At 40.4% G+C, this 26,367-nt stretch overlaps 1 protein-coding gene across 3 annotated transcripts in view; it reads left to right on the top strand.

The window, feature by feature from the left end:
* The window catches only part of AHI1 (Abelson helper integration site 1), a 355,403-nt gene that overhangs the window by 60,954 nt on the left and 268,082 nt on the right, over positions 1–26,367 (top strand). For all 3 annotated transcript variants that reach the window (XM_063443258.1, XM_063443259.1, XM_063443260.1), the window contains exons 11-13: positions 32–164; positions 18,540–18,663; positions 20,553–20,782. In XM_063443258.1, coding sequence (XP_063299328.1) covers positions 32–164; positions 18,540–18,663; positions 20,553–20,782 — 487 coding nt within the window. The remainder of the gene's footprint in view (positions 1–31; positions 165–18,539; positions 18,664–20,552; positions 20,783–26,367) is intronic.

Genomic DNA, 26,367 nt, shown 5'->3' with positions numbered 1-26,367 from the left:
TATATAATTGTATTAATTATTTTCTCTTTAGGCATGCCGTATTCCAAACAGACCTCTTTTGTCACTCCATGCTGGGCACATGGGAAGCTTTACTATATCCTTCTCAAATGATGGACGGATCTTAGCAGCAGCTTGTGCATGCAAAGATGGTTTTCCAGTATACTGTGAGTTTCTTTCTGATTATTTTTTTAAAAAACATTTCATACATATTGAGTGTTTGAGGTTCACATAATGGTGCCGTTACACTTGGGTGCATTGCTTTGAATTTCTATTCATTGTTAGTTATATAAAACAATTATAAAAAACAACATATGGTAGGCAAGGGACCACAGACATACTAGGCAGTTTCATTTGGCAGTATGCAGTCAGTCCATGCAATGTAATAAACAATTTATGGTCAAATTCTTCAGGAACGTGAAATAAGTGTTTCCTGAAGGTATATTTTAGTAGTCAGACATTCTGTTAATGATCACAAAGTTTTAAGAAAATCTACCATCCAGACGTGGGGAAAAGTTTTTGAGAATGTTCTGGCTTGTCTTCAGGAGAACATAACATAGCTTCCCTCTAATGGCATCATATACACTTATCAGCCACAACATTTAAACCACTGATATGTGAAGTGAATAACATTGAGGTGAGATTTATTCAGCAGCACACTAACAGTCAGTTGAGGTGAATTTAATGTATTGGAAGCGGGAAAAATGGGCAAGTGAAAAGATCTGAGTGACTTTCACAAGGACCAGATAGTGATGGCTAGACGACTGGGTCAGAGCAACTCCAAAACCCTAAGTCTTGTTCCAGTATGCAGTGATTAGTACCTACCAAAAGTGGTACAAAAAAGGAAAACCAGTGAACTGGCTTCAGGCTCATGGGCACTTAAGGCTCATTGATGCATGTGGAGAGTGAAGGTCTAGCCCATCTGGCTTGATCACAGAGAAGTGCAACTGTAGCTCAGATTGCTGAAAAACTTACTGCTGGCCATGGTAGAAAGGTGTTAGAACACACAATGAATCACAGTTTGCTATGTATCAGGCTATGTTGCCACAGACTAGTAAGAGTGCCCTGATGACCTCTGTCAACCATCAAAATTGCCTTTAACCCCTTAAGGACACATGCCATGTGTTACATGTCATGATTCCCTTTTATTCCAGAAGTTTGGTCCTTAAGGGGTTAAGGGGTTAATGGGCACGTAAGCATGATATCTGGGCCATGGAGCAATGGAAGAAGGTTTGACATGAATCATGTTTTATTTTAGATCAGGTGGCTGGCCTACTGCGTGTGCGCTATTTCCCTCGATAAGTGATGGCAATAAGATGCACTAGAGGAAGAAGGCAGACAGGAAACACTGTTATTCTCTGGGAAGTTCTCTCATTCAAATTATTTTTTATTAAAGAATTAAAAAAAAATTTCCTCAATAATAGTGACACGTGAAATTGTTACAATGTTATATAAACACAAATATTTATAATATCTTTAGAAAAGTATTATGGGGCAATATGTTATAAATATTTTATAATAGCTTAAATATATGTAACTAATCAAGTAGGATCATGCGTGTAAATTATACCTTTGTATGACATCATTTTCCCAAATAATCCACTCTTAATTTAAGTAACTAACTGTATCAGATGGTGGTCTAAAAGCAAGTTCACACCTCATATTTTCAAACCACAATGAAGCACTTCTTTGATGTCTGGAATATCAGGAGATCTCCAGTGACATGGAATAAGTATGGTGGCTGAGATTAAAAAATGGCCAACAATACGTTTGTTTTTAGGCAACTTCTTTAGCATTTTCTTAAACAAAGTTCTGCAGTAAAGTCTATTATGGAATCATCAACAGAGTTAACTAAATAATGAATGGAATCCCAATAAGATGTTACTTTATGGCATGACCACAACACATGACACAAGGAGCCCACCTGGCCACATCCCCTACAGCACATGTTGGTATACGTCAGTCCCAACTTTAAAAGTTAGGAGGGAGTGCAATATCATCTATAAAAGATTTTATAGTGAGACTCCAAGTGCGACACACATCGAGTAATGCCCTTCATAGCTAATGCAAATTCAAACAATTGAGAAATATTGTATTCTTTGTCTAATTCCCTTTCCTATATGACCATTGATTAAAATTTTTGGGTAACCATTCCTCCCAGCAATGTGTAACAAATAGAAATTGTTAGTTTCCAGGCAGGATCTGAAAGATACATTTTTTTCCATTCCATCCACATGTCCATCCTTGCAAGCGCGCTGTCTTGGCGTCATACTTGATTCTGGCCTCACATCCAGTATGTTGCCAAATCTTATAGATTCTATGTTAAACACATAGCCTGCATCCACCACCTTTCTTAAGCAAGATACTACGAAGGAGCTCGTCCATGCTCTAACAATTTCCCGCATGGATTATTGTAACCCTCTCCCAATTGGTCTTACCAAAAGACGTAATGCCCCTCTACAGACTGTAATGAATGCTGTCGCCAGACTGATTTTCTTCTCTAGTCGGTCCTCTCACATCTTACATTGACTTCCTGTATCTTATAAAAGTCAATTCAAAGTGCTAACCCATACCTATAAAGCATTGAACAATTCTAGCCCCTCATATATCTCTTCACAGATCCATAGGTATGCCCCTTCTTGGTCTCTCCGCTCCACCCGTGACCACCTCCTGTCCGTTGCTCTTGCCCGTACGGCCAACTCACACTTGCAGGACTTCTCGCGGGTGGCTCCTTTCCAATGGAATAGCCTGCCAAAATAAGGCTATCCTCTAGTCTTGCATCTTTTAAGAAGTGCCTTAAAGGGACACTATAGTCACCAGAACAACTACACCTTAATGTAGTTGCTGTGACGCTACTAGGGGTGATTTGGGTTGGAACTCAACTGCAGCTTGTAAACTCCCTAATTACAATAGTGAAGAAATGGAGAATCTTTAAATATCAATACTGTAGCTTTAAGAAAAGAGAGAATCACTAGTAACTTGATTGAACCGAAGATTTAATAAGTGTTAAACTTAAATGAATTGCATTTAGGCAATAATCCAATAAGAAGAAGTGCAAGTAATCTACAACACAAAGTTCAGTATTAAGTATTTCTTCAGAGATGCATTAAGTAACATTAGTTCATGAGAATAATCTTCAGTAGGAACAATAATCAAGTAGCTAAGAATATTTGCAAAGCAAGAACAGTTCATAGTGAATAAGCATGATGGGAGTTGTCCTTCATGAGATTAGTAACTTGTAGCAATGAAGATTTGAGTAAGCAAGCATTAGTTCATTAATAAATTATATTGTAGACAAATAGCTGAAAGATATACTTAAGGTCAATATAGGTAGTCTTCCAATAGTCCAGAGATATGGTCCACTTGTAAAGTAGCAAAGTATCCGTTGTCCAGTAATCCTTTATGGCATGCAGCAATCCTTGCATTTGCTTAAAGGCTGGAAGGGCTTGTCTGAGCTTGTGGAGAGGTAAGTCTGGTGGAAGTAGTTTCCAGTAGCTGAGCCTGTGGAGCTCACGGAGGCAGCTCACACATTAGCTCAAACAATCACCAAGCACCCTCCCTTGGCCCAGTCTCCCTAAATACCGTCAGAGCTGTGTCAGAGGGGGTGGGGTCTGGCTCCTCACAGCTGAGTGCCAAACCCAGAAGTGTTACTCCATGACAGTTGTTCTGGTGAGTATAATCACTCCCTTCAGGATTTTTCATGTAAACACTACCTTTTCAGGTAAATCAGCCCACATGGAGACGCTGAATTTTCCTCATAGAGATGCATTAATTCAATGCATTTCTATGAGGAGATCCTGATTCAGTTAATTAGGAATTGATATCTGTGCAGATCCAAAAAGAATAAGTGAAATACATTTTCTTCCATTATTTACTAAAATGAATAAATTGCTGAAGGAATGGAGGTTCTTAGAATTTTCTTGGTGGGGTCGAATTAACATTATTAAATCTTGTAGTTTACCAAACTGGTTGTACATGTTTAGAATGATCCCTTTGAGCATCCCAGACAGTTGGCTGACTGATTCAGCATTCCTTTTCTAAGTTTATATGGCAAAGGGAAGAGGCTAGAATGGCAACCAAATGCCTTTCTATCAGCAAATGCCAGGGATTATGTCTCCCAGTTATTCACCAATATTATAAAGCTAGTGTTCTTTTCCACAGCATTATTTCGCAAATGTCTATGTCCAAACTTGAAAGGTGGTATGCAGTGGAAGAGAAACTTACTGACTGTAATGATTAAGCAATGCTTTTCTGGAGAACTCAAGATTGTTATATGCTCACATCTCAACCAAGCCCTGGAAGCCTAGTAATAAATTCTATTCTTAAAACCTGGCAAAAAATAAAAAGAAACACAAAACTCAGAAGATGTATTATTAGTGCTTTGTAGAGTTCAATCCTCCCTTATAATATTCAAGACTTGAATGTAAATAAATGGAGTAATGTAGGTATACGAAGAATGATGTAACGATGGGGGCCTAGGTTTCAATCATTGAAACAAATATGCAATACATTTGGTCTGCCAGAGATAGAACAGTACAATTATTTGAGAGTTGGTAGTTTTACCTAAAGAAAATTTTGAATTTCATAACATGTTGGGATGCTTAAAGGACCACTCTAGTGTCAGGAAAACATACTCGTTTTCCTGGCACTAGAGTGCCCTGAGGGGGTGCCCCCACCCTCAGGGACCCACTCCCACCGGGCTCTGGGGGGAGGAAGGGGTTAAACTTACCTCTTTCTCCAGCGCCGTGCGGGGAGCTCTACTCCTCCTCTCCTTCTTCCTTGCGACGTCATCGGCTGAATGCGCATGCGCGGCAGGAGCCGCGCTCGCATTCAGCCGGTCGCATAGGAAAGCATTTACAATGCTTTCCTATGGACGCTTGCGTGCTCTCACTGTGATTTTCACAGTGAGAAGCACGCAAGCGCCTCTAGCGGCTGTCAATGAGACAGCCACTAGAGGTTTTGGAGGCTGGATTAACCCTCAGTATAAACATAGCAGTTTCTCTGAAACTGCTATGTTTATAAAAAAAAAAGGGTTAATCCTAGAGGGACCTGGCACCCAGACCACCTCATTAAGCTGAAGTGGTCTGGGTGCCTAGAGTGGTCCTTTAATAAAGGGGAGAGATATGAAGAATCTTTTAAACAAATCGAATTCGTTATTGAAATATTCTGACTCTGATCTTATTTTTCCGGCCATTAAAAATTGGGAAAAGGACCTGAATAAAAAGATCCATTTACAAGATTGGAAACTGCTTTGGACAACAGTTTCCAAAGCTATCGACTGTTTAAATTTAACGGAATTACATTTTAAAATCCTTAACTGATTATACCTGGTTCCTAGTTTGCTCGGTAAAATAAATCAGAGTCTATCAGACAGGTGTTGGAGATGCAATATTGAAAAATTAGATTTCTTTCCTATTTGGTGGAGTTGCAGACCATTACAAGGTTTTTGGCAGAATTTTTTGGGGCAGATTAAACTATTAATCGGAATTAATCTACCCTTTTCTCCAGAAGTGGTTCTGCTACACTTCAACCTAAACAAATATAATTGAAATCTACAATCTTCTTTTTTTTTTTTTTTTTTTTTTTTATCCATGTGTTAGTGGCAGCCAAAATTTCAATAGCCAGAGACTGGAGAAGAGATACTCTATATGGAAAGAGGTTTAAATAGGAATCTAAAGAAAGCAACCTTTGATACTGAAAACTGGAAGATCAAATGATCCCTTGTAGATTAAAGAGAGAAGGGAGAAAAAAAAGGAAGGGGGAGGGAGGGAGGGAGGGAAAGAGGAAATTGTATTTTTTCTTTTTTTTTCTTTCTCTCTCCCGACAATATTCTAATGTTTCTTTTACCGGTACTATAAAAAAGAAAGTGCATTGTGATGTTGCAGATCGAGCCTGGAACGACTAGGAAGGAGTAATCCACCGTTTGTTTATTCTGGTTTTGTATGATTGTTGTCAAATTAGGTTTCTTTATGCACCTTGGGTCAGATTGTCAGTTATCCAAGTCAGTGCTCACTATTTTGCAACTGTTTATTGCAATTTTGAAAAGAAGTTGTTTGCAAAATTGTGAATATTTAGTAGATAAGGGACAGTCTGACCCAAGGTGCATAATGATTGCTAGATTTGTCCTGTAAAAAGCATATTCAGTGCATATTTTCAGTGACCAATTAAAGCACAAGAATAGTTGTATTTGTAACATAAACTATTTTCTGTTGGTAGTGTGACCGAAATAGTTCAATGGTTAAAAAAAAAAAAAGAGCTTTATGCAAACACAAAGTGAAAGGAAAATGACATAGGTCATGTTATTTTACATGTTATGATAATAAGCCACTAGAGGGTAGTATAGTTCCATTTATTTTGTAATTAATCACTGTAGAGGTTGTAGTAGCAGTAGTGTCTTAAACCATGATAAAGTACTTTTTTTTTTTTTTTTTTAAACTCCAATTAAAGCAGTTTACTATTGGTTATTTGTAGAATGATCTCCAATCCTGACCTAGTGATTTAAGAACTAAAAGAGAAAAGGTGAGGCCAGAATGTCTCATTGGCATAGCCACAATATAGGTAGTGTTGCTCTGGGTTTATACATGTCTTAATGATCAAATTAGTATGCACCTCTTAAGTATGAAAATGGGTTCAATTGGCTCACTCCTTCACAACCTTTGAATGGGTAGTCTGAGTGTTGGTTAATTGCCCTGGTCAGTTGACACGATACTAATGTTTGTAGGATGCAAGTCCTCAGATGGTAATACTCCTTTACCAAATAAACTTACGTAATATGTCACTTCATCTGTCGTGTTCATTCATGTCTTGGTCATTTTTGTGTGTTTAATATTAGATCTGTTCAACTTATCTCTAGAAGCTTGCAAAGTGTTATGGCTCTTGCAACAACAATTACATAGTGTCACGGCACAGCCCGAGCCCTGCAGACAGCCAGGCGTGGCCGCCCCTTTAAGAGACCTGGCTGGGTTTGAACTCACAGCTCCAGCATCCCAGTCCATTTTATTATATTGAGAGCACTATTGAGTGCACTATTGTTGCCTTTTAGCCTCTCCTGGAGCCATGGATATCCAGACTGTATTGACGGACGCACTTCTTCTGCATATCCCATAAGCGGGGATTATACCGATGTACGCCCTCTACACTAGAGCTGGTCATAGCTCTTTTAAATGTGAGCGTATTACCATCTGTTTATAAATATATATATATATATATATATATATATATATATATATATATCATTTCTGGATCTTGACTAATTGCACTATTGTGATGTAATTCCAGTAAAATACAAGTTTAGCAGGCTAAGATTGCCACAAGGCATATGTATGTATATGTGTTTGTAGTACACGTAGCTAAGATACTGTTATCACTGTACTGACCAGGTGCAGGAATGTAAGAACTGGAATTACGCGTCCCTCTCTTTTGTATCAGATGAGCCACGTGGTTAGACCGGATGGATGAGTTTAGACTCTATTTATTAAATAGGTTAAGGGTATGTGTGGGTGTAGTTAATTGTGGGAGGAGCTACAGTGCTATATAAGGAATGTACTCTATGTATTCAGTACTCAGACTTTGCTGTATTTTGGTGACGCTAGTCCCTCTGAGTCCCGATCGGTGATCCAATAAAGAATCTCTTCCTTCCTGAAGAAACCTGTGTCCATCTCTCTGTGCTTGGCTTCCGTCAGTTTCTCCGGTATCATTTGGTGCATTGGCCGGGAAGCTCATCGTTCAACGGTAGCTGAGAGGCAGAGGCGTGAGACGGTCTATCTTTGCCCACGCTCTCTACGGCTGCACCCCTGAACTTCTGCGTGGACCTCCCTTCGTCTCGGCGCCACTGGTCTGTTGTCCAGGAGATCATCGGCCTCTACGTGAGAAGTGCTGGGGTGTCCCCGTCGATGAGTGTGAACTCAGGTTCAGGAACGAGGAGGTAAGACAACTGCTGTTTTAGACGGCAGGACCCACTAGGGGTATACCGATTGTGCGGTAGGCCCAAAGGGGTTTTGAATCTGTGTATCTGCCCCCTCTGTCGGAGGGAAGGAGCGAAGGCGCACCGCTCGATCGAACGCTCTTTAGTCAGACCGTTTGATTTGGTTAGTCAGGCGGGGTCCTGGTGTAAATAGCCCTAGCCGGACACCGGTGTCTTGTCTAGACTAGCGTTCTAGGGTGTATATTACGTTCGCTAGGTCGGAGGGACCGGGAGACTAAGCGGCGCCTGTGTAAATTCGGTTCGCTAGTTCTCATCCTATCTGGGCTAAGTGGGAAGGCGTGTAAATTTGGAACCCACTAGACTTTTGATAGTGCGACTAAGAGGCGCCTGTGTAAATTCGGTTCTCTAGCTCGCTATATATGTGGTGATTGGGCAGTGTGGCTAACCAAAACGGGTGTATATAGTTTTAGGTAGTCCATTCAAGGTACTGGCCAATAGTTTAGTTGGGAACTGTAAATGTGTTAACGATTGTTTTAGTAAAGTGTATATCTTGTTAGATAGCGCGAGCTCAGCCGTCTAGCGAGAGTGTTAATAGTGTGTTGCTGTATTATAGTGCACGGTACCATAACCCTGTATATTTACTGACATTATATAATAAGTACTAATCATTGTCGTCCATTGCATGTTTAACACCATAACCACTAATAATTGTATTGTGACCTTAACTTGTGCTTTGACCTATGCTAACCGTACTGTAACCGCTATTTGTAAAAGACGATGTTACTGGGGTGTGTTATAGACGGGTAATTCGTATATAGAGAATTATAGCGTGGGTGACTGTATAGTTACGCCAAAGGGCATAATATTGATTATATAGTGACTGGTGTAACAGCTGTGTGTGTACGGGAATTCCCTGAGTGTTTATTGTTATTGTGTACGTTTCACTTGGTAACCGTACCACGTGGTGCTGTTGCCAGAGGAAACGGGTGTGACTGTTGAATAGTACGCGTGTATAGTATTCGTTGTCGACGACGTTCCATTGTTAAGTATGGGTGCGTCGCAGTCAACGATTCCGGATCCCTTAGGATGTATGGTTAAGAATTTTGAAAAGGGATTCAAAGTTTGTGATTTTGGGGTAAAGATGTCTCCTGTACGTTTGGTCACTTTGTGTACTAGGGAGTGGCCTACTTTGGTTGCGGCATGGCCGCCACGTGGCAGTTTGGATCCAACTCTGGTACAGCGCTTACACGTGGCTGTATCGGGTAGGCCTGAACTTTACGGCCAGTTTCCTTATATTGACTGTTGGAGACAGGCCGTAAATGACTCGCCAAAATGGCTCCAGACATGCCACGAGGAGCAGTGTCGCCTCATGGTAGCTAGGACTTGCTCGTCCACTAGGACTGGTGTTAGGCCCATTTTGGACACGCCCCCTGAGTCCGAGATCCCTTTGCCGCCCCCTTACTTTCCGTTAAGAAGAAGTGACGCAAACGCAGGAAGTCCTGCACCCCTCCCCTCATTACCCTCATCCACTTCCGCTTCCTCCTCCAGTACAGGATCCACCCCCCCTCGTACTAAATCTCCCCTTCCGGAACCAGAATCCACCCCCATTAGAAACGAATATCCTGATTTGGCGCCACTTCAGACTTCCGGTCAAGCTTCATCTAGCTCGGCTCGAAGTGTTTTATTTACGACCTTTTCCCAAAACCGACCTCCCACATCCCCATACCCTATCTCTCCCCGACCGGAACCCATGACTGACGCCTCTCTACGTAGCCCCATCCAAACCCGACAGTTGACTGATGCCCAACAATTAAAGCACTATCAGATGCCTCTTCGTCTGAATCCCGGGTCAGCTTATATCGATGCCGCAGGTCAAATGGCACACGCTGACCCAGTCTTCGTATATGTCCCATTTACCACAACCGATCTTTTAAACTGGAAGACCCATAATTCCTCGTATACTGAGAAACCACAAGCTATGACTGATCTGTTCACCTCAATAGTACAGACGCATAATCCGACATGGGCTGATTGCCAGCAGTTACTAATGACTTTATTTAACAATGAGGAAAGGACAAGAATAAATCAAGCAGCCATTAAAGCATTAGAGGATAGAGCCCGTGCTTTGAACCAAGCCAATCCAGCAGCATGGGCCGCGACACACTATCCCAACACCGATCCCGATTGGAACGTAAATGGTGCTGATATGGTTCAACTCAGAGCCTATAGAGACGCTATAATTGCTGGCATGAAAGCCGGAGGAAAGAAAGCCATTAACATGTCGAAGACAGTTGAGGTGATCCAGAAAAGCGATGAAGCGCCCAGTGTCTTTTATGACCGATTATTGGAGGCATACCGCTTGTATACCCTCTTTAATCCGGAAGACGCAGACAATTCCCGAATGGTTAACTCCGCCTTTGTCAGCCAAGCATACGGAGATATTAAGCGCAAGCTACAAAAGTTAGAAGGGTTTGCAGGTATGTCCATCACCCAACTAATGGAGGTAGCAAATAAGGTCTATATGAACAGGGATACAGAAAGTAAGAAAGAGGAAGAGCGCAAGATGCGTAAAAAGGCTGATATGCTAGCGGTAGCGATCGCAGGCGTAGATAAACGGGGCCCAGATAGAGGCAATAATAGATGGAGTAGGGAGCCTTTGAGTAGGGATCAATGCGCGTATTGCAAGGAAGAAGGGCATTGGAGGAACGAATGTCCGCAAAGAGAGCAGTACGAGAGAGACCAACCCAGGGCAGGCTACGGAAACTTTAGAGGTAGAGCGAGAGGTAGAGGAGGCCCCGGAGGGAGTAATGGTTATAGAGGGAGTAATGGGAACAGAGGAAGTGTTAGGGAAGACAGGTATATTCCAGCAGCGCAAAGGTCCCGCGATAGAGAAGGTAGGGACTTTGTAGGATTGGCTGACACTGTCATGGAGGACTATTGATACCGACCGGGCTCCATCCCCCTTGGTCGAGCGGAGCCTATGGTCGATGTATCAATAGGGGGGAAAAGGAGTGCGTTCATGATCGACACTGGTGCTGAACATTCAGTGGTGACTAATCTAGTTGCTCCTCCATCTGGAAGGACTATTACTGTGATAGGAGCAACTGGAAGAAGTGCTGAAAAACCGGTTCTTAAAAGTCGACTCTGTACATTGGGAGGCCACGTAGTAAAACACCAATTCCTTTATATGCCTGAATGTCCAGTCCAATTGCTGGGACGTGATATGCTATCAAAATTACAAGCGCAGATTACGTTCCTACCAAATGGAACAACATCCTTAAAGTTTAATGGACCTTCAGGTATTATGACTTTATCCGTACCAAAGGAAGAAGAGTGGCGACTTTATACAGTGTTGACTAGCCAAAACCCTAGGAGTGATGAGACATTGTTTAACATACCAGGAGTTTGGGCAGAGAACAACCCACCAGGACTGGCCCGCAATATTCCACCAATAAAAATTGAACTGAAACATGGGGTTTATCCAGTGAGCCTAAGACAATATCACATTCCGCAGAAGGCTAAGAAGAACATCCAATCCTATCTGGATAAGTTCATACGGTATGGTATCCTAAAATTCTGTACTTCCCCCTGGAACACCCCATTGCTGCCTGTTCAAAAGCCCGGTACAGATGAGTATCGACCTGTACAGGACTTAAGAGCAGTCAATGATGCGGTTGTTAGCATACATCCAGTTGTACCCAATCCATATAACCTGCTTGCTTTAATTCCGGGCGGGGCTACTTACTTCACAGTCTTAGATCTCAAAGATGCCTTCTTTTGCCTCCGAATTGCCGCAGAAAGCCAATGTATTTTCGCTTTCCAATGGGAGAACGCTGTAACGGGCTCAAAACGCCAAATGACTTGGACAAGACTGCCCCAAGGGTTTAAAAATTCACCTACCCTATTTGGTTCAGCTCTAAGTCAAGATCTACTGGATTTCGAGTCTATCCCAGGAGAATGTGTATTGTTACAATATGTAGATGACTTGTTGATAGCAGCAGTTACAAAAGAAAAATGTCAGCAAGCAACGCACGATCTACTACATATTCTCTGGAAGGCAGGATACAAGGTGTCCAGGAAGAAGGCTCAGTTGTGTTTGCCAACTGTCAAGTATCTGGGATTCCATATCTCTGAAGGTCAAAGGATTATGGGGCCAGAGAGAAAAGAAGCTGTCTGCCAAATACCAATACCCAAGAATAGAAGACAAGTGCGAGAATTCTTGGGGGCAGCAGGCTTCTGTAGGATATGGATTCCCAGCTATGCGATACTGGCAAAACCTCTGTACGCAGCCATCAAAGGTACAGAGCACGACCCCTTCTTATGGACCCAAGAACAGCAAACGGCATTTGAAGATGTGAAGAAGGCTTTGATGAGTGCCCCAGCATTAGGTCTACCTGATCACACACGACCATTCTACTTATATGTACACGAGCAAAGAAGAATGGCTGTGGGAGTATTGACACAGTACTTGGGATCATGGCAAAGACCTGTTGCCTACATGTCTAAGCAACTGGATGCAGTGGCCAGCGGACTTCCACCTTGTCTAAGAGCCGTAGCTGCAGCCGCCCTGCTAGTAGCTGAAGCCGATAAACTCACTCTGGGTCAAGAACTTTATGTACGAGTCCCACATGCAGTACAGACGTTGTTGGATTACAAAGGAAATCATTGGTTTAGTAACAGCCGTATGACCAAGTATCAAGCAATGTTGTGTGAAAACCCAAGAGTGCATTTAGAGACTGTAAACACCTTAAATCCAGCTACCCTTTTGCCGCAACCTACTGAAAGTCAACATGATTGTTTGGAAGTAATGGATGAAGTATTTTCAAGTAGACCAGATCTTCGTGATTTTCCCATCCAGAACCCCGATGTTCAATATTACACCGACGGCAGTAGTTATGTGAAAGAAGGGATCCGCTATGCAGGATATGCAGTGACAACAATAGACAAGGTGATAGAAGCTCGGCCACTGGCGAAAGGAACATCAGCACAAAAGGCAGAATTAATAGCACTAACACGAGCGTTACAATTGGCTGAAGGTTTAAGAGTAAATATCTATACGGACTCTAAGTATGCGTTTTTAACCACTCATGCCCACGGAGCTTTGTATAAAGAAAGAGGACTACTGAATTCAGAAGGCAAAGAAATCAAGTACGCAGCTGAAATCCTACAACTATTGGAAGCAGTGTGGGAGCCGAAAGAAGTCGGTATCATACATTGTCGAGCGCATCTGAGAGGAGATGGTGATGTAACCAAGGGAAATCGGATGGCAGATAGTGCAGCTAAGCGTGCTGCTGAATCAGGAAGACAGGAGTATGTGGGGCATATAGCTGCTCTTATACCAACTCCACTGTCCCAATGGACTCCAGTTTATACAGCTCAAGAAGAGGAGTGGTTAAAGACTGAACCGGGAAAGTATTTGGAGAACAAGTGGTATCAGCTAGAAGATGGAAGAATAGTCATACCAGCATCACTAGCGGTAGAAATTGTCCAAAATTATCACAACGGGACACATTCTGGGAGAGACAGTACTGAAGAATCTCTCAGGAAACATTTCTACATACCAAGATTGTCCAACTTGACTCAGGCCATTGTACGCAGATGTGTAACGTGTGCTAAGAATAATGCAAGACAAGGACCAGTAAAGCCACCAGGAGTCCAGTTTATGGGGGGACTCCCCATGTCCGATCTACAAATAGACTTTACAGTAATGCCTAAATCGGGTGGACATCGTTACCTGTTGGTAATTGTGTGCACCTATTCAGGCTGGGTAGAAGCATGTCCTACTCGTACAGAGAAAGCAGGAGAAGTTGTAAGATTCCTGCTACGAGAAATAATACCCCGATATGGACTACCCTGTTCTATAGGATCGGACAATGGTCCAGCTTTTGTTCATCAGTGCCTACAACAACTGACTCATATGCTTGGTATAAAGTGGAGGCTTCATACTGCATATAGACCCCAGAGTTCTGGTAAGGTAGAGAGAATGAATAGAACTATAAAGAACCAGTTGGCTAAAATGTGTCAGGAAACCCAACTTAAGTGGAACGTTCTCTTACCCATAGCTTTATTGCGAATCCGCAGTACCCCTACCAGAAGGATGGGCCTCTCTCCTTTTGAAATCATGTATGGGCGACCACCTCCCGTACTTGGTAACTTAAGGGGGGACTTGAGTCAGTTGGGAGAAGGAATTACCCGGCAGCAGGTTGTAGAGTTGGGTAAGACTATGGAGGAGGTACAGAAATGGGTACAAGATAGATTACCTGTGAATATTTATCCCCCTGTTCATAGTTATCATCCAGGAGACCAAGTGTGGATTAAAGAGTGGAATAATGTACCGTTAGGGCCCAAGTGGAGAGGTCCTTATGTTGTTCTTTTGTCTACCCCTACAGCGATAAAAGTAGCCGAAGTAACTCCGTGGATACATCACTCCAGGGTTAAACCAGCAGCAGTCGATTCTTGGCAAATTACAGCAGATCCAGAGAATCCCTGCAAGATCCGGTTGAAACGCACTACTCAGTCGGAGTAACGAGGAATTATTGTGGATTACAAATTTTATTGTTACAGGTGTGAGTGAGAAGGCCATAATAAAGCCTGTCCGCTTACCAACACATAGTGTATAAGCCAGGAAAGTCTCGAAGGGACACCTGTGAAGACGAGCAGAACTCCATTCCCTGCAGCCCTCACATCCTGGAAGCTGAGGTTCCATCGCACGGACGAAGACTGAGGATGACGGCGAAAGATGTGCTTTTGATTGTGTTTATTTATATGTGTTTTTATATTCAGGAAGGTAGAGGTACCGACACTCCTAGCTGTGAGGTATGCATTAAGACTACGAGAACAGGTAACCATATTTCCCAAACCCTAATTTGGCATTCACAATACGAATGTAAAGGAGAGGTATCAAGATGTAGATACCTAAATATAGACTATAGTGTGTGCCATTTAGGAGTAGGAGAACCTAAGTGCTTCAGTCCAGAGTATCAACCTCGTACAATTTGGTTGACTCTCAGGAATGGAGATCCTCAGGGGACCCTAATTAATAAGACGGTGTTAGAATCCGTACATTCTTCGGGTGTTCTGCTATTTGATGCATGTAAGGCGATATCAAGTGGTAGAAAACCGTGGAATGTATGTGGGGATCTTAGATGGGAGAGGACGTATGGGTCTAATGATAAATATATTTGTCCCAGTAGTAAAAATAAATATGTGAGTCCTAGATGCCCAAATAAAGACTATAACTTTTGTCCATATTGGTCTTGTGTGGGGTGGGCGACTTGGGGACAGACAGTAGATAAAGACATGATAGTGACTAAGTTGCCGACTAGCCCTTATTGTAAGTCTATGGAATGCAACCCAGTCCATATACTTATTAATAACCCCGACAAGTTCCTAGATAAGTATGGAAATTTATTTGGGTTTCAGATATACGGGACGGGTTTAGATCCTGGGACATTATTGTTTATAGGAATAGAGACTGATACGGTATCCTCCCAGACTCATCAAGTATACCATTCCTTTTATGAAGAGATGAGTATAGATAATAAGATCCCCCATAACGCTAAAAACCTGTTCATTGACCTAGCTGAAAGTATTGCCGGTAGTCTTAATGTTACCAACTGCTATGTGTGTGGAGGTACTAACATGGGAGACCAATGGCCTTGGGAAGCAAAGGAGGTAATGTCCGGTTCTGAGGCAGTTGACCAACTAATATCTACACAAGCCGATTATCATTTGAGTGTTAGAGGTAAATCTGAGTGGAGATTAAAGACCTCCATCATAGGTTATGTTTGCATAGCAAGGAAAGGAATAATGTATAATACTTCTGTAGGAGAATTAACTTGTCTAGGGCAAAAAGCTTATGATGATGATACTAAAAATACAACTTGGTGGTCGGCTTCAAATGTCTCAGAACCATCTAACCCGTTTGCTAGATATGCCAGTTTAAAGGATGTGTGGTTTGATTTATCCATCACATCTACCTGGAGAGCCCCAGCAAATTTGTACTGGATCTGTGGTAAGAAAGCCTATTCGGAGTTGCCACAGGACTGGGAAGGGGCATGTGTGTTGGGTATGCTCAAACCATCCTTCTTCTTGTTACCGATTGAAACAGGTGAGACTTTAGGTGTTAAAGTGTATGATGTGAATCATAGGAAGAAAAGGGGACCCTTAGAGATAGGCACCTGGGAAGATAATGAATGGCCTCCCCAGCGTATCATAGATTATTATGGGCCAGCCACGTGGGCAGAAGATGGTACCTTTGGTTATAGAACCCCAATTTATATGCTCAACCGTATTATAAGATTACAGGCGGTGGTTGAGATTATTACTAATGAGACCTCACAAGCACTCAATCTTCTAGCGAAGCATAATACCAGGATGAGGACAGCAGTGTACCAAAATAGATTAGCCTTGGATTACCTTTTGGCAGTAGAGGGAGGTGTATGTGGGAAGTTTAACCTGAGCAATTGCTGTCTTCAAATAGATGACGAAGGGCAAGCAATAGCTGAGCTTACTAGCCATATGGTTAAACTAGTGCATGTGCCTACTCAGGTATGGAAAGGGTACAATCCAAGTAGTTGGTTTGGTAGCTGGTATGAGTGGTTTGGAGGGCTTAAGGCAGTGGTAGGTGGAGTCCTACTGATTTTACTGTTGTGTCTACTCCTACCGTGTCTTATACCCTTAGTAGTTAGGTCTGTGCAAAGCCTGATAGGAAGTATAGCAGAGAGGAAGGCTGCTGCACAGATAATGGCGATATATAAGTATAAGGCTCTAGATCAAGGAGAACCAATGCAGGAAGATGAGTGTTAAAAGATTCACATCATAAGATAAGTCTGGTCTGGTTCATGGTAACCTGAGGTATATGCAAACCAAGGTTAAGTGATGCCTCAAGTAATTGTGAAATATCAGAGGCATCAAAGGGGGGAATGTGATGTAATTCCAGTAAAATACAAGTTTAGCAGGCTAAGATTGCCACAAGGCATATGTATGTATATGTGTTTGTAGTACACGTAGCTAAGATACTGTTATCACTGTACTGACCAGGTGCAGGAATGTAAGAACTGGAATTACGCGTCCCTCTCTTTTGTATCAGATGAGCCACGTGGTTAGACCGGATGGATGAGTTTAGACTCTATTTATTAAATAGGTTAAGGGTATGTGTGGGTGTAGTTAATTGTGGGAGGAGCTACAGTGCTATATAAGGAATGTACTCTATGTATTCAGTACTCAGACTTTGCTGTATTTTGGTGACGCTAGTCCCTCTGAGTCCCGATCGGTGATCCAATAAAGAATCTCTTCCTTCCTGAAGAAACCTGTGTCCATCTCTCTGTGCTTGGCTTCCGTCAGTTTCTCCGGTATCACTATTGGCTGCCTTCGTATCTCCTTCTTGTCTATATATATATATATATATATATATATATATATATATATATATATATATATATATATATATATATATATATATATATATATATATATATATAATAGAAAAATAATACCGGCACTCTAGGTCTTCCAGGAATTCGTTAATTTATTGTAAGTCAATCCAGAGGGTCAACGTTTCAGCTCCTGCTTGGAGCTTTCATCAGGACATATAAAATATATATATACGAATATCCTGAGCCACTCTGACGTTCCCATTCCTGAAGAAGAGTCTTCCCAAGCATTTCTGACCTTCCCCTGCTGCTTTACTTTGGACTATTATTTCTAGTTACATTGGCGTAGCCCTACTCTGCTTTTTGCACTTTAAATTTGTTTTATTGAAGGGTTTGGAGGGATTCCCTTATTGGGGTTGCTGCCCACCTACATATTGTTTGTTAATTTGCACTGACCTATTGCTGTATAGTTGGATAGCTCATTTGTATCTAATTTTTTAGTTGTATTGGTGAGTTGTTGCTGTGGCCTCCCGGCTAGTACAGATTTGTTGTAATAAAACCTTTCAGTTCAGTGTCAGTGTCAGTTTGAAGTTGATTGGATACCGAATAGTGGGGGCGTAAAATGCAGAATGATTTGACAATTTCTTATGGAAACTCAAATTCTGAAAACATATGAGGGTCCAAGGATTCTTAGATGACCTTTGCTTGTGGCTGTTTTAAAGTCTTTAAACGTGTATTGAAAAAATTAATAGACATCAGATTTTGTTCATCACACACTGGTACATACTGCTAATATTGCATCTTACAGGAATAATAAAAAGTCAGCTGACACGCGTGCTTCTTCTTTACCCTGTTATGGCTTACAGTGTAATTGCAGAATATATATGCAGGAAAACAAACTGCCAGTCCTACAAGTTCATGAATTATATTGTATTTAATAATGCAAGCCAGACTTTTGTTGTTTTCTAACTATATTCAGCTCTTTGCATCTGTGCTGCAGACCCTTTGCATGCCTTAACATCATGTGGCATATACAAAAGAAAAAAGACAGCCCAAAATGTATTGCGTCAAAACAGATACATTGGCTTGTAATTCTGCCATCACAAGGTCTAAAGGTCTAGACTGGTTTTTATTCCATGGGAACAAGCCCATAAGTGTTTGATGCTTGTTTATATTAATTAAACTTCTGTTGCCTAAAGCATTGTAGCTGTGTTTTAAATTAGTCATCTTGTCTTTTTTCATAGTGTATGATATCCCTTCAGGACAATATCTCAGGGAGCTTCATGGTCACCTTAATGTTGTCTATGATCTTTGTTGGTCCAAAGATGATCAACATTTACTTTCATCTTCATCTGATAGTACAGTCAGGTAAGTGTGTTTGATTTTCTAGAAAACCACTGCACAGGCTTAATTCAATTTTTTTTTTTTTTTTTATATAATTTTTTTTTTACTGTAACCCTGTACGTATTTGTGATTACACAAATAAATAAATAAAAATGTTATCTCTTGCTTATCTCCTGCTCTATTGATTGTTTGCTAGTGCTTGCTGCAGCCTCCTGTGCATGATTAAAGTAAATTTAACAGAGCAGGATGTTTGTATAAAGGCTGTGTGAGTCACAGCCAGGTGAGGTGTGGTTAGGGCTGCTCAACAAAGTGATTTCACTCCTGAATCGATGGCAAGGAATTGAGCAGGGGCCCTGCGTGTGCTTGATCTATACACCAAATCGACTCCCTTTAGGCTAAAATGGATTTGGTGCTCAGAGTATCGCTTTGAAATTCAAGATAGTATCTGACCCAAAATAATTTAACCCCTTAAAGACACATGACGTGTGACATGTCATGATTCCCTTTTATTCCAGAAGTTTGGTCCTTAAGGGACACTATAGTCAACAAAACAACTTTAGCTTCATGAAGCAATGTTGGTGTATAGTTAATTCCCTGCAGTCTCACTGTTAAATTCTCTGACATTTAGGAGTTAAATCACTTTGTTTATGCATCCCTAGGCACACCTACCTGCATGTGACTTACACAGCATTTCTATTCACTTCCCGTAAAGAGTCATCTACTGTTCACACTTCCTTTATTGCAAATTTTGTTTAAATTAGACTTTATCTCCTGCTCTGTTAGAGGGAAACTAAAGTGCCAGGAAAACAAACTCGTTTTCCTGGCACTACACTTTCCCCTTCTGTCAAGGCCCCCCCTGGTGCAGAAGGGGTTAATAACCCCTTCTGTCACTTACCAGGCTCCAGCGCCAATGTCCCTCGGGGCTAGCTCAGCTCTGCCCACGCTCCTCCGACGTCCACCGGCGGGGGAAATCTAATGCACATGCGCGGCAATGACCGCGCTCGCATTAGGATCTTCCCATAGGAGAGCATTATTCAATACTTTCCTATGGAGATTCCGGTGACACTGGAAGTCCTCATGCAGCGTCGTTTAGATTACCAAAAGTCGTTTTAGCACCAGGAAATCCCTCTAGTGGCTGTCAGGTATGTATTGCAGTTTATAAAAGCTGTAATAATTACATGTTAAGGGTCATGGGAGTTGGCACCTAGACCACTTCAATGAACTGAAGTGGTCTGGGTGCCTACAGTGTCCCTTTAATAGGCATGCAGGAGCCTCCTTTGTGTGATTAAATCTCAATTTACAGAGCATTAGCTGAAACTTTTAAAGTAAATTACCACTGTTTGAAAATAAAACCTTTTGAGGTTTCATGCAGGCTGTGTGAGTCACAGCCAGGAGAGGTGTGGTTAGGCCTGCATGGACAGAAACAGAAGTGATTTAACTCCTAAATGGCAGATAATTGAGCAGTGTGACTGCAGAGGCATGATCTACAAACTGCATCATTAAGCTAAACTTATTTTGGTGACTAGTGTCCCTTTAATTGCATCTTAAATTTTTAGTCCGGCATCTTCCTGTAGAATATAAATATGAAATGAAGCACAGCTACTTTTGTCATTTTACAAATTAATGCTATTTAGAACACTTTACTGGGTGGACAAAACACTATCACTGACCTCTTGGTTACTGATAGTGAAGTTATTGCTCACTACTTTTGTAGTAAATAATACATTTTCGAGTAACCATCTTTTCTTCCAATATTCACACAACACAGTTTGCTAATGTAATATTTTTTGCATTTGTAACATTGCATTTATTAAAACAATATATTTGATATCGTATAAGAAATAATTGCTTATTTTAGTTTGATTATGTTAGTATTATCAGATCTTATTAGCAGTGTGTAATCTTGTTTTTAGATTGTGGAGAACTGGAAGTGAATCTCTGTCTGCCGTAAAGGTTTTACCGCATCCCTCATTTGTGTACGCGGCCAAGTTTCACCCAATGGCCAATGCTTTGGTTGTGACAGGATGCTATGACGGAGTGATCAGAGTGTGGAACGTCAAAATGAAAGAAGTTAATGGACAACTTTTACAGGAATTTAATGTCCATAAAAGTTTCATTAATACTCTCTGCTTTGATAGTGAAGGTATGTGTTTTAGAAAGACAAGAATTCAATCAAAGAGGGTACATATTCTACACGTTATATTTTATAACTTTTCAAATGTCCTAAAACAAACTTTGTTTAGTGTGACTTTTAATTAAGATGCCTTCCCTATTTATTCATTATTAGTATTTTTTTTTTAGTGTTATTTTTGTTCTGAACCCACCCCTCCCCCCTCAAACAAGTAATTGTTTTGTTGTTAATATATGAGATCATTATGTATTCATTGTCATTGATCTGTTTTGACTCAAATCTCTGAGATCTTTTTCTGGAATTGTATTCTCTACAAGTAGGAAATTGTTGAAATCTTTCAGTCAATCCTGGCCGTCTTTTTTTTTTTTTTTTTTTTTTACATCTTTTATTTACATTCACAAGCAGTTTATGAAACTACTGTTTTTTGGGACAAAATGAAGTGCATTTTTAATTTAATTTTAAAACTGTGTGCTCCTACTGGCAATTGACAATAAAGCAGTATTAAAAATAATGCAACCATTTGCCTTTGCAAAAGACTTATTCATAGACAAAGGTAATGACAGGAGTACATTTTTATTGTTCAAGCTTTTCATGCAGTTGTCCATATTTACATTAAGAGCAGAAGAATCCAGAGGTCCTAGCCATTAAAACTAATTTTATCTGTTATTGTCTTTTGTTTGCATATTGCTGCTTAAATATAATTTGCATTTTAGGATTTTATATCCGTATGAAAAAGTTAATCATTCTATTTTTTATGACGTAATGTTTATGACAAAAATATAAGATGTACAATGATTCACGCAATCATTTTCCTTATTCGTTCTTATTTGTAGAAACAAATCTACTTTCACATCAGTGATTACAACTATTAATTTGTTAATTTGGCAATTCTGAAGCTGGGACACGAGGGAGTTGGGAGGGGATGTGACAGTGACTTGATTCAAATCCTTGATGATTTGCCTGGCAGCGGTCTCCAACTTAGTTTGCATGGTGGACACTGGCCAAGTTGTGGGACAATGATCCCAGCTCCCTGATGTCCACAAACACACATATCCATGTTGTATCTTGATCCAGGTTTGGGCACACACAATTGCACACACCTTGAGAACTTATGTGGAACAATGATAAGAAATAGTGAGTATGTACACCCTGTTCTAAATTATTATGCAAATTTTATTTTTCTCATTTACCTAAATAATTGATGTAAATAACAGTCAGCATAATTCTCATGTTATCAACAAACCTCCTAATGATAACAGTATTTTTTTTTAACCCCTTAAGGACCGCTGACGGTTCAGGACCGTCAGCGGTAAAACGTGCGTTTGGACCGCTGACGGTCCTGAACCGTCATAACGGTTTTGGGCAACTTACCTGATCGCCGTCGGTCCCACGGCGGCGATCAGCTCTCCTCCCGGTCCAGGGGGACTGCCTGTCTGCCCGGGCAGTCCCCCCTCGGCAGATCAGGACCCCACGGCCATGTGATCACTCGATCACATGACCGCAATAGGGGTCTGTGTATCTGCCTGCAGGGGGACTGTCTGTGCTGACAGGCAGTCTCCCTGCAAGTAAAAAATCATAAAATAAAGTGTAAAAAAAAAAGAAATCAGTGTAAAAAAAAAAATATGTGTATATATATATGATATATATACATGTATTATATCTATATATACCTATATATAATATATGTATATATATATATATAATATATATAATGTCACACTAAGTGTATTTTTATATTTATATATACGTATATTAATATAAAAATACACTTACATTTAAATTACACACGAATATATACAATATATATATATATAATAACTATATATATGGTATATATATATTATTATAAAATACAAATAATATGTTAATAAAAATAAATAACAAAAAATAAAAATAATTTTTAATAAATAAAAAAAAATTATATATATATTCAATTTTAACAGTATTTTGATATTGATATATATATATTGATATCAAAATACACTTAGAATGTAATGATATATATATCTATGTATAAATAAATAAATAAAAATAATACAAAATATACATATGTCCACATACATAATTACATAAATAATTTCATAAATATACACGTAGACGTCAAATACATAAATATGTATATATATTAAAATTCTACGTGCATATTTATGTAATATTTTTACCTAATTAAGTAATTTTAATGATTGCAATTTGAGGGACCTGCCTGCCAACCCAGGCCAAAAGTCCAGATAATTTAATTTGCTAGCACTGTGCTTAACCCTGTAACTTTCTATGACACCCTAAATCCTGTACATGGGGGTACTGTTTTACTCGGGAGACTTCGCTGAACACAAATATTAGTGTATCAAAACAGTAAAACATATCACAGCGATGATATTGTCAGTGAAAGTGAAGTTTTTTGCATTTTTCACACACAAACAGCTCTTTCACTGAGGATATTATTGCTGTGATATATTTTACTGTTCTGATACACTAATATTTGTGTTCAGCGAAGTCTCCTGAGTATAACAGTACCCCACATGTAGAGGTTTTATAGTGTTTGTGAAAGTTACAGGGTCAAATATAAGGCTTGATTTTACTTTTTTTTTTTTATTGAAATTTGTCAGATTGGTTAGGTTGCCTTTGAGAGCGTATGGTAGCCAAGGAATGAGAATTAGCCCCATGATGGCATACCATTTGCAAAAGAAGACAACCCTAGGTATTGCAAATGGGGTATGTTCAGCCTTTTTTAGTAGCCACTTAGTCACAAACACCGGCCAAAGTTAGCGTTTTTGCATTTTTAACACACAAACAAATATAAATGCTAACTTTGGCCAGTGTTTGTGACTAGGTGGCTACTAAAAAAGACTGGACATACCCCATTTTAAATACCCTGGGTTGTCTACTTTAAAAAATATGTACATGTTAGGTGTGTTTCGGGGATTTATGACAGATAACGGTGTAACAATGTTACTATTGATACATTTAAAATATATATATATTGAAACAGCAATTTCCTACTTGTATTTATAGGCCTATAACTTGCAAAAAAAAGCAAAGCATGTAAACACTGGGTGTTTTTAAACTCGGGACAACATTTTGAATCTATTTAGCAGTTTTTTTCATTAGCTTTTGTAGATAAGTAAAAGATTTTTCAAGTAAAAGTCCAAAAACATGTTTTTTTTTTTTTTTTTCACCATATTTTATTATTTTTTTTAAATACAATATATGACATAATATAAATACTGGTATGTAAAGAAAGCCCTTCTTGTCGTGAAAAAAACAATATATAACTTGTATGGGAACCGTAAATGAGAGAGCGGAAAATTACAGCTAAACACAAACACCACAAAAGTGTTAAAACTGCTCTGGTCCTTAACGTACAAACATCGCAAAAACAGGCCGGCCCTTAAGGGGTTAAACATAAAAAACTTACAATGCACTGTTCCAAATTATTACGCATAGTACGTTTTCAAAACTCTTTATAGGTTGTAAAGAACTCAAAATTGTCATTTGTTGTGTTTGCAGCACATTTACAGAAATCAAAAGCTATTTCAATCAAACTTATAACAACATTTTAACTTTTTAAACATTTTAACAGGTCATGTTACATTTTAATATTTGATAGCAGCTTCACAAGTCTTGCATCCATTGAACTTGTGAGTTTTTGGACAGTTTCTGCTTGAATTTGTTTGCAAGATGTCAGAATAGCCTCCCAGAGCTGCTGTTTGGATGTAAACGGCCTCCCACCCTCCTAGATCTTTTGCTTGAGGATGCTCCAAAGGTTCTCAATAGGATTGAGGTCAGGGGAGGATGAGGCCACACCATGATTTTCTCTCCTTTTATCCCCATAGCAGCCATTGATGCAGAGGTATTCTTTGCAGCATGAGATGGTGCATTGTCATGCATGAAGATGATTTTATTACGGAAAGCATAGTTCTTCCTTCTGTACCAGGGAAGAAAGTGGTCAGTCAGAAACTCCACATACTTTGCAGAGGTCATCTTTACACCTTCGGGGACCCTAACGGGGCCGACCAGCTCTCTTCCCATGATTCTGGCCCAAAACATGACTCCACCACCGCCTTGCTGACGTCGCAGCCTTGTTGGAACGGGGTGGCCGTCCACCAATCATCCTCTACTCCATCCATCTGGACCATCCAGGGTTGCCCGGCCCTCATCAGTGAACAGGACTGTTTGAAAATTAGTCTTCATGTATTTTTCTGCCCAATGCAGCCGTTTCTGCTTGTGAGCATTTGTTCGTGGTGGCCGAATAGAAGGTTTATGCACAGTTGCAAGACTCTGGAGGACTCTAAACCTTGATGTCTGTGGGACTCCAGAGGCACCAGCAGCTTCAAACATCTCTTTGCTGCTATGTAATAGTATTTTAGCAGCTGCTCTCTTGATCCGATGCATGGATCTGGCATAAATCTTCCTCAATGTGCCTTTATCTGCACGAACCAGTCTGTGCTCTGAATCAGCCACAAATCTCTTAATAGTGCGATGATCACGCTTAAGTTTTCGTGAAATACCTAATGTTTTCATACCTCATCCAAGGCATTGAACAATTTCACTCTTTTCGGCAGCAGAGAGATCCTTTTTATTCCCCATATTGCATGAAAATGGTGATCTGCTTAATAATGTGGAACACCCTCCTTTAGTAGGTTTTCCTTAAATTGGGCTCACCTGGCAATCTAATTATCACAGGTGTCCGAGATTGTTTTCAGTGATCAAAAGAGCCCTGAGACACAATGCCATCCATGAGTTAAACTGAAAAACAAAATATTTAATCTTAAATAGAATTTGCATAATAATTTGGAACAGGGTGTATATATGAGCCAGTGTGTTTGTCAGGGCCGGACTGGGGATACAAAGGATACAAAGCAGCCCTGGATAAAAAAAATTTATGCCAGCCCCATAAGTCACTACACCATATATTGTCGCGTGTAACATGTAAGGCTATGTCTTGCCATGACAGCTGATTGAATAATATATATATGCATGTCCCTACAGGCTTTTCAACATAAACACTGACTTTTCAGAGAAAAGGCAGTGTTTACATTGCTTCAAAGTGACACCGCTAGTGACAGTCACTCAGACGGTCACTAGAGGTGCTTCCTGTATCAGTGTACCTACATTCAGGGCCTCCACACTCTGTAGGTGCTGAACGTTCCCCATAGAGATACATTGATTCAATGCATCTCTATGAGGAGAGGCTGATTGGTGTAACATTTTGCAGCCAATCCAATGGCAAAGCATTGGATTGGCTGAGATCATCAAGCTTGATGATCTCAGCCATAGTGGCAAGGCCAGTTGAGGGGATTCCAGCTTGCTGCGTGGGAAAAAAAAAAGTTAGCAAAAACACTATTTTTAAACACACATATACACCATGACAGACACAGAAACACACATATACCATGACAGATACACATATACCATGACAGATACACACACCATGACAGACCATGACACAGACAGACCATGACGCAGACAGACCCACACACACACCATGACACAGACAGACACACACACATATACCATGACACACACACCATGACAGAGACACAGACACCATGACGGACATACACACCATGACACAGGCAGACACACACACACACACA

The sequence above is a fragment of the Pelobates fuscus genome, chromosome 2, assembly GCF_036172605.1.
Source record: "Pelobates fuscus isolate aPelFus1 chromosome 2, aPelFus1.pri, whole genome shotgun sequence".
In the NCBI taxonomy this organism is placed as follows: Eukaryota; Metazoa; Chordata; class Amphibia; order Anura; family Pelobatidae; genus Pelobates; species Pelobates fuscus.
The sequence above is the reverse complement of the archived record's forward strand: the minus strand, read 5'-3'. Positions and strand labels throughout refer to the sequence as shown.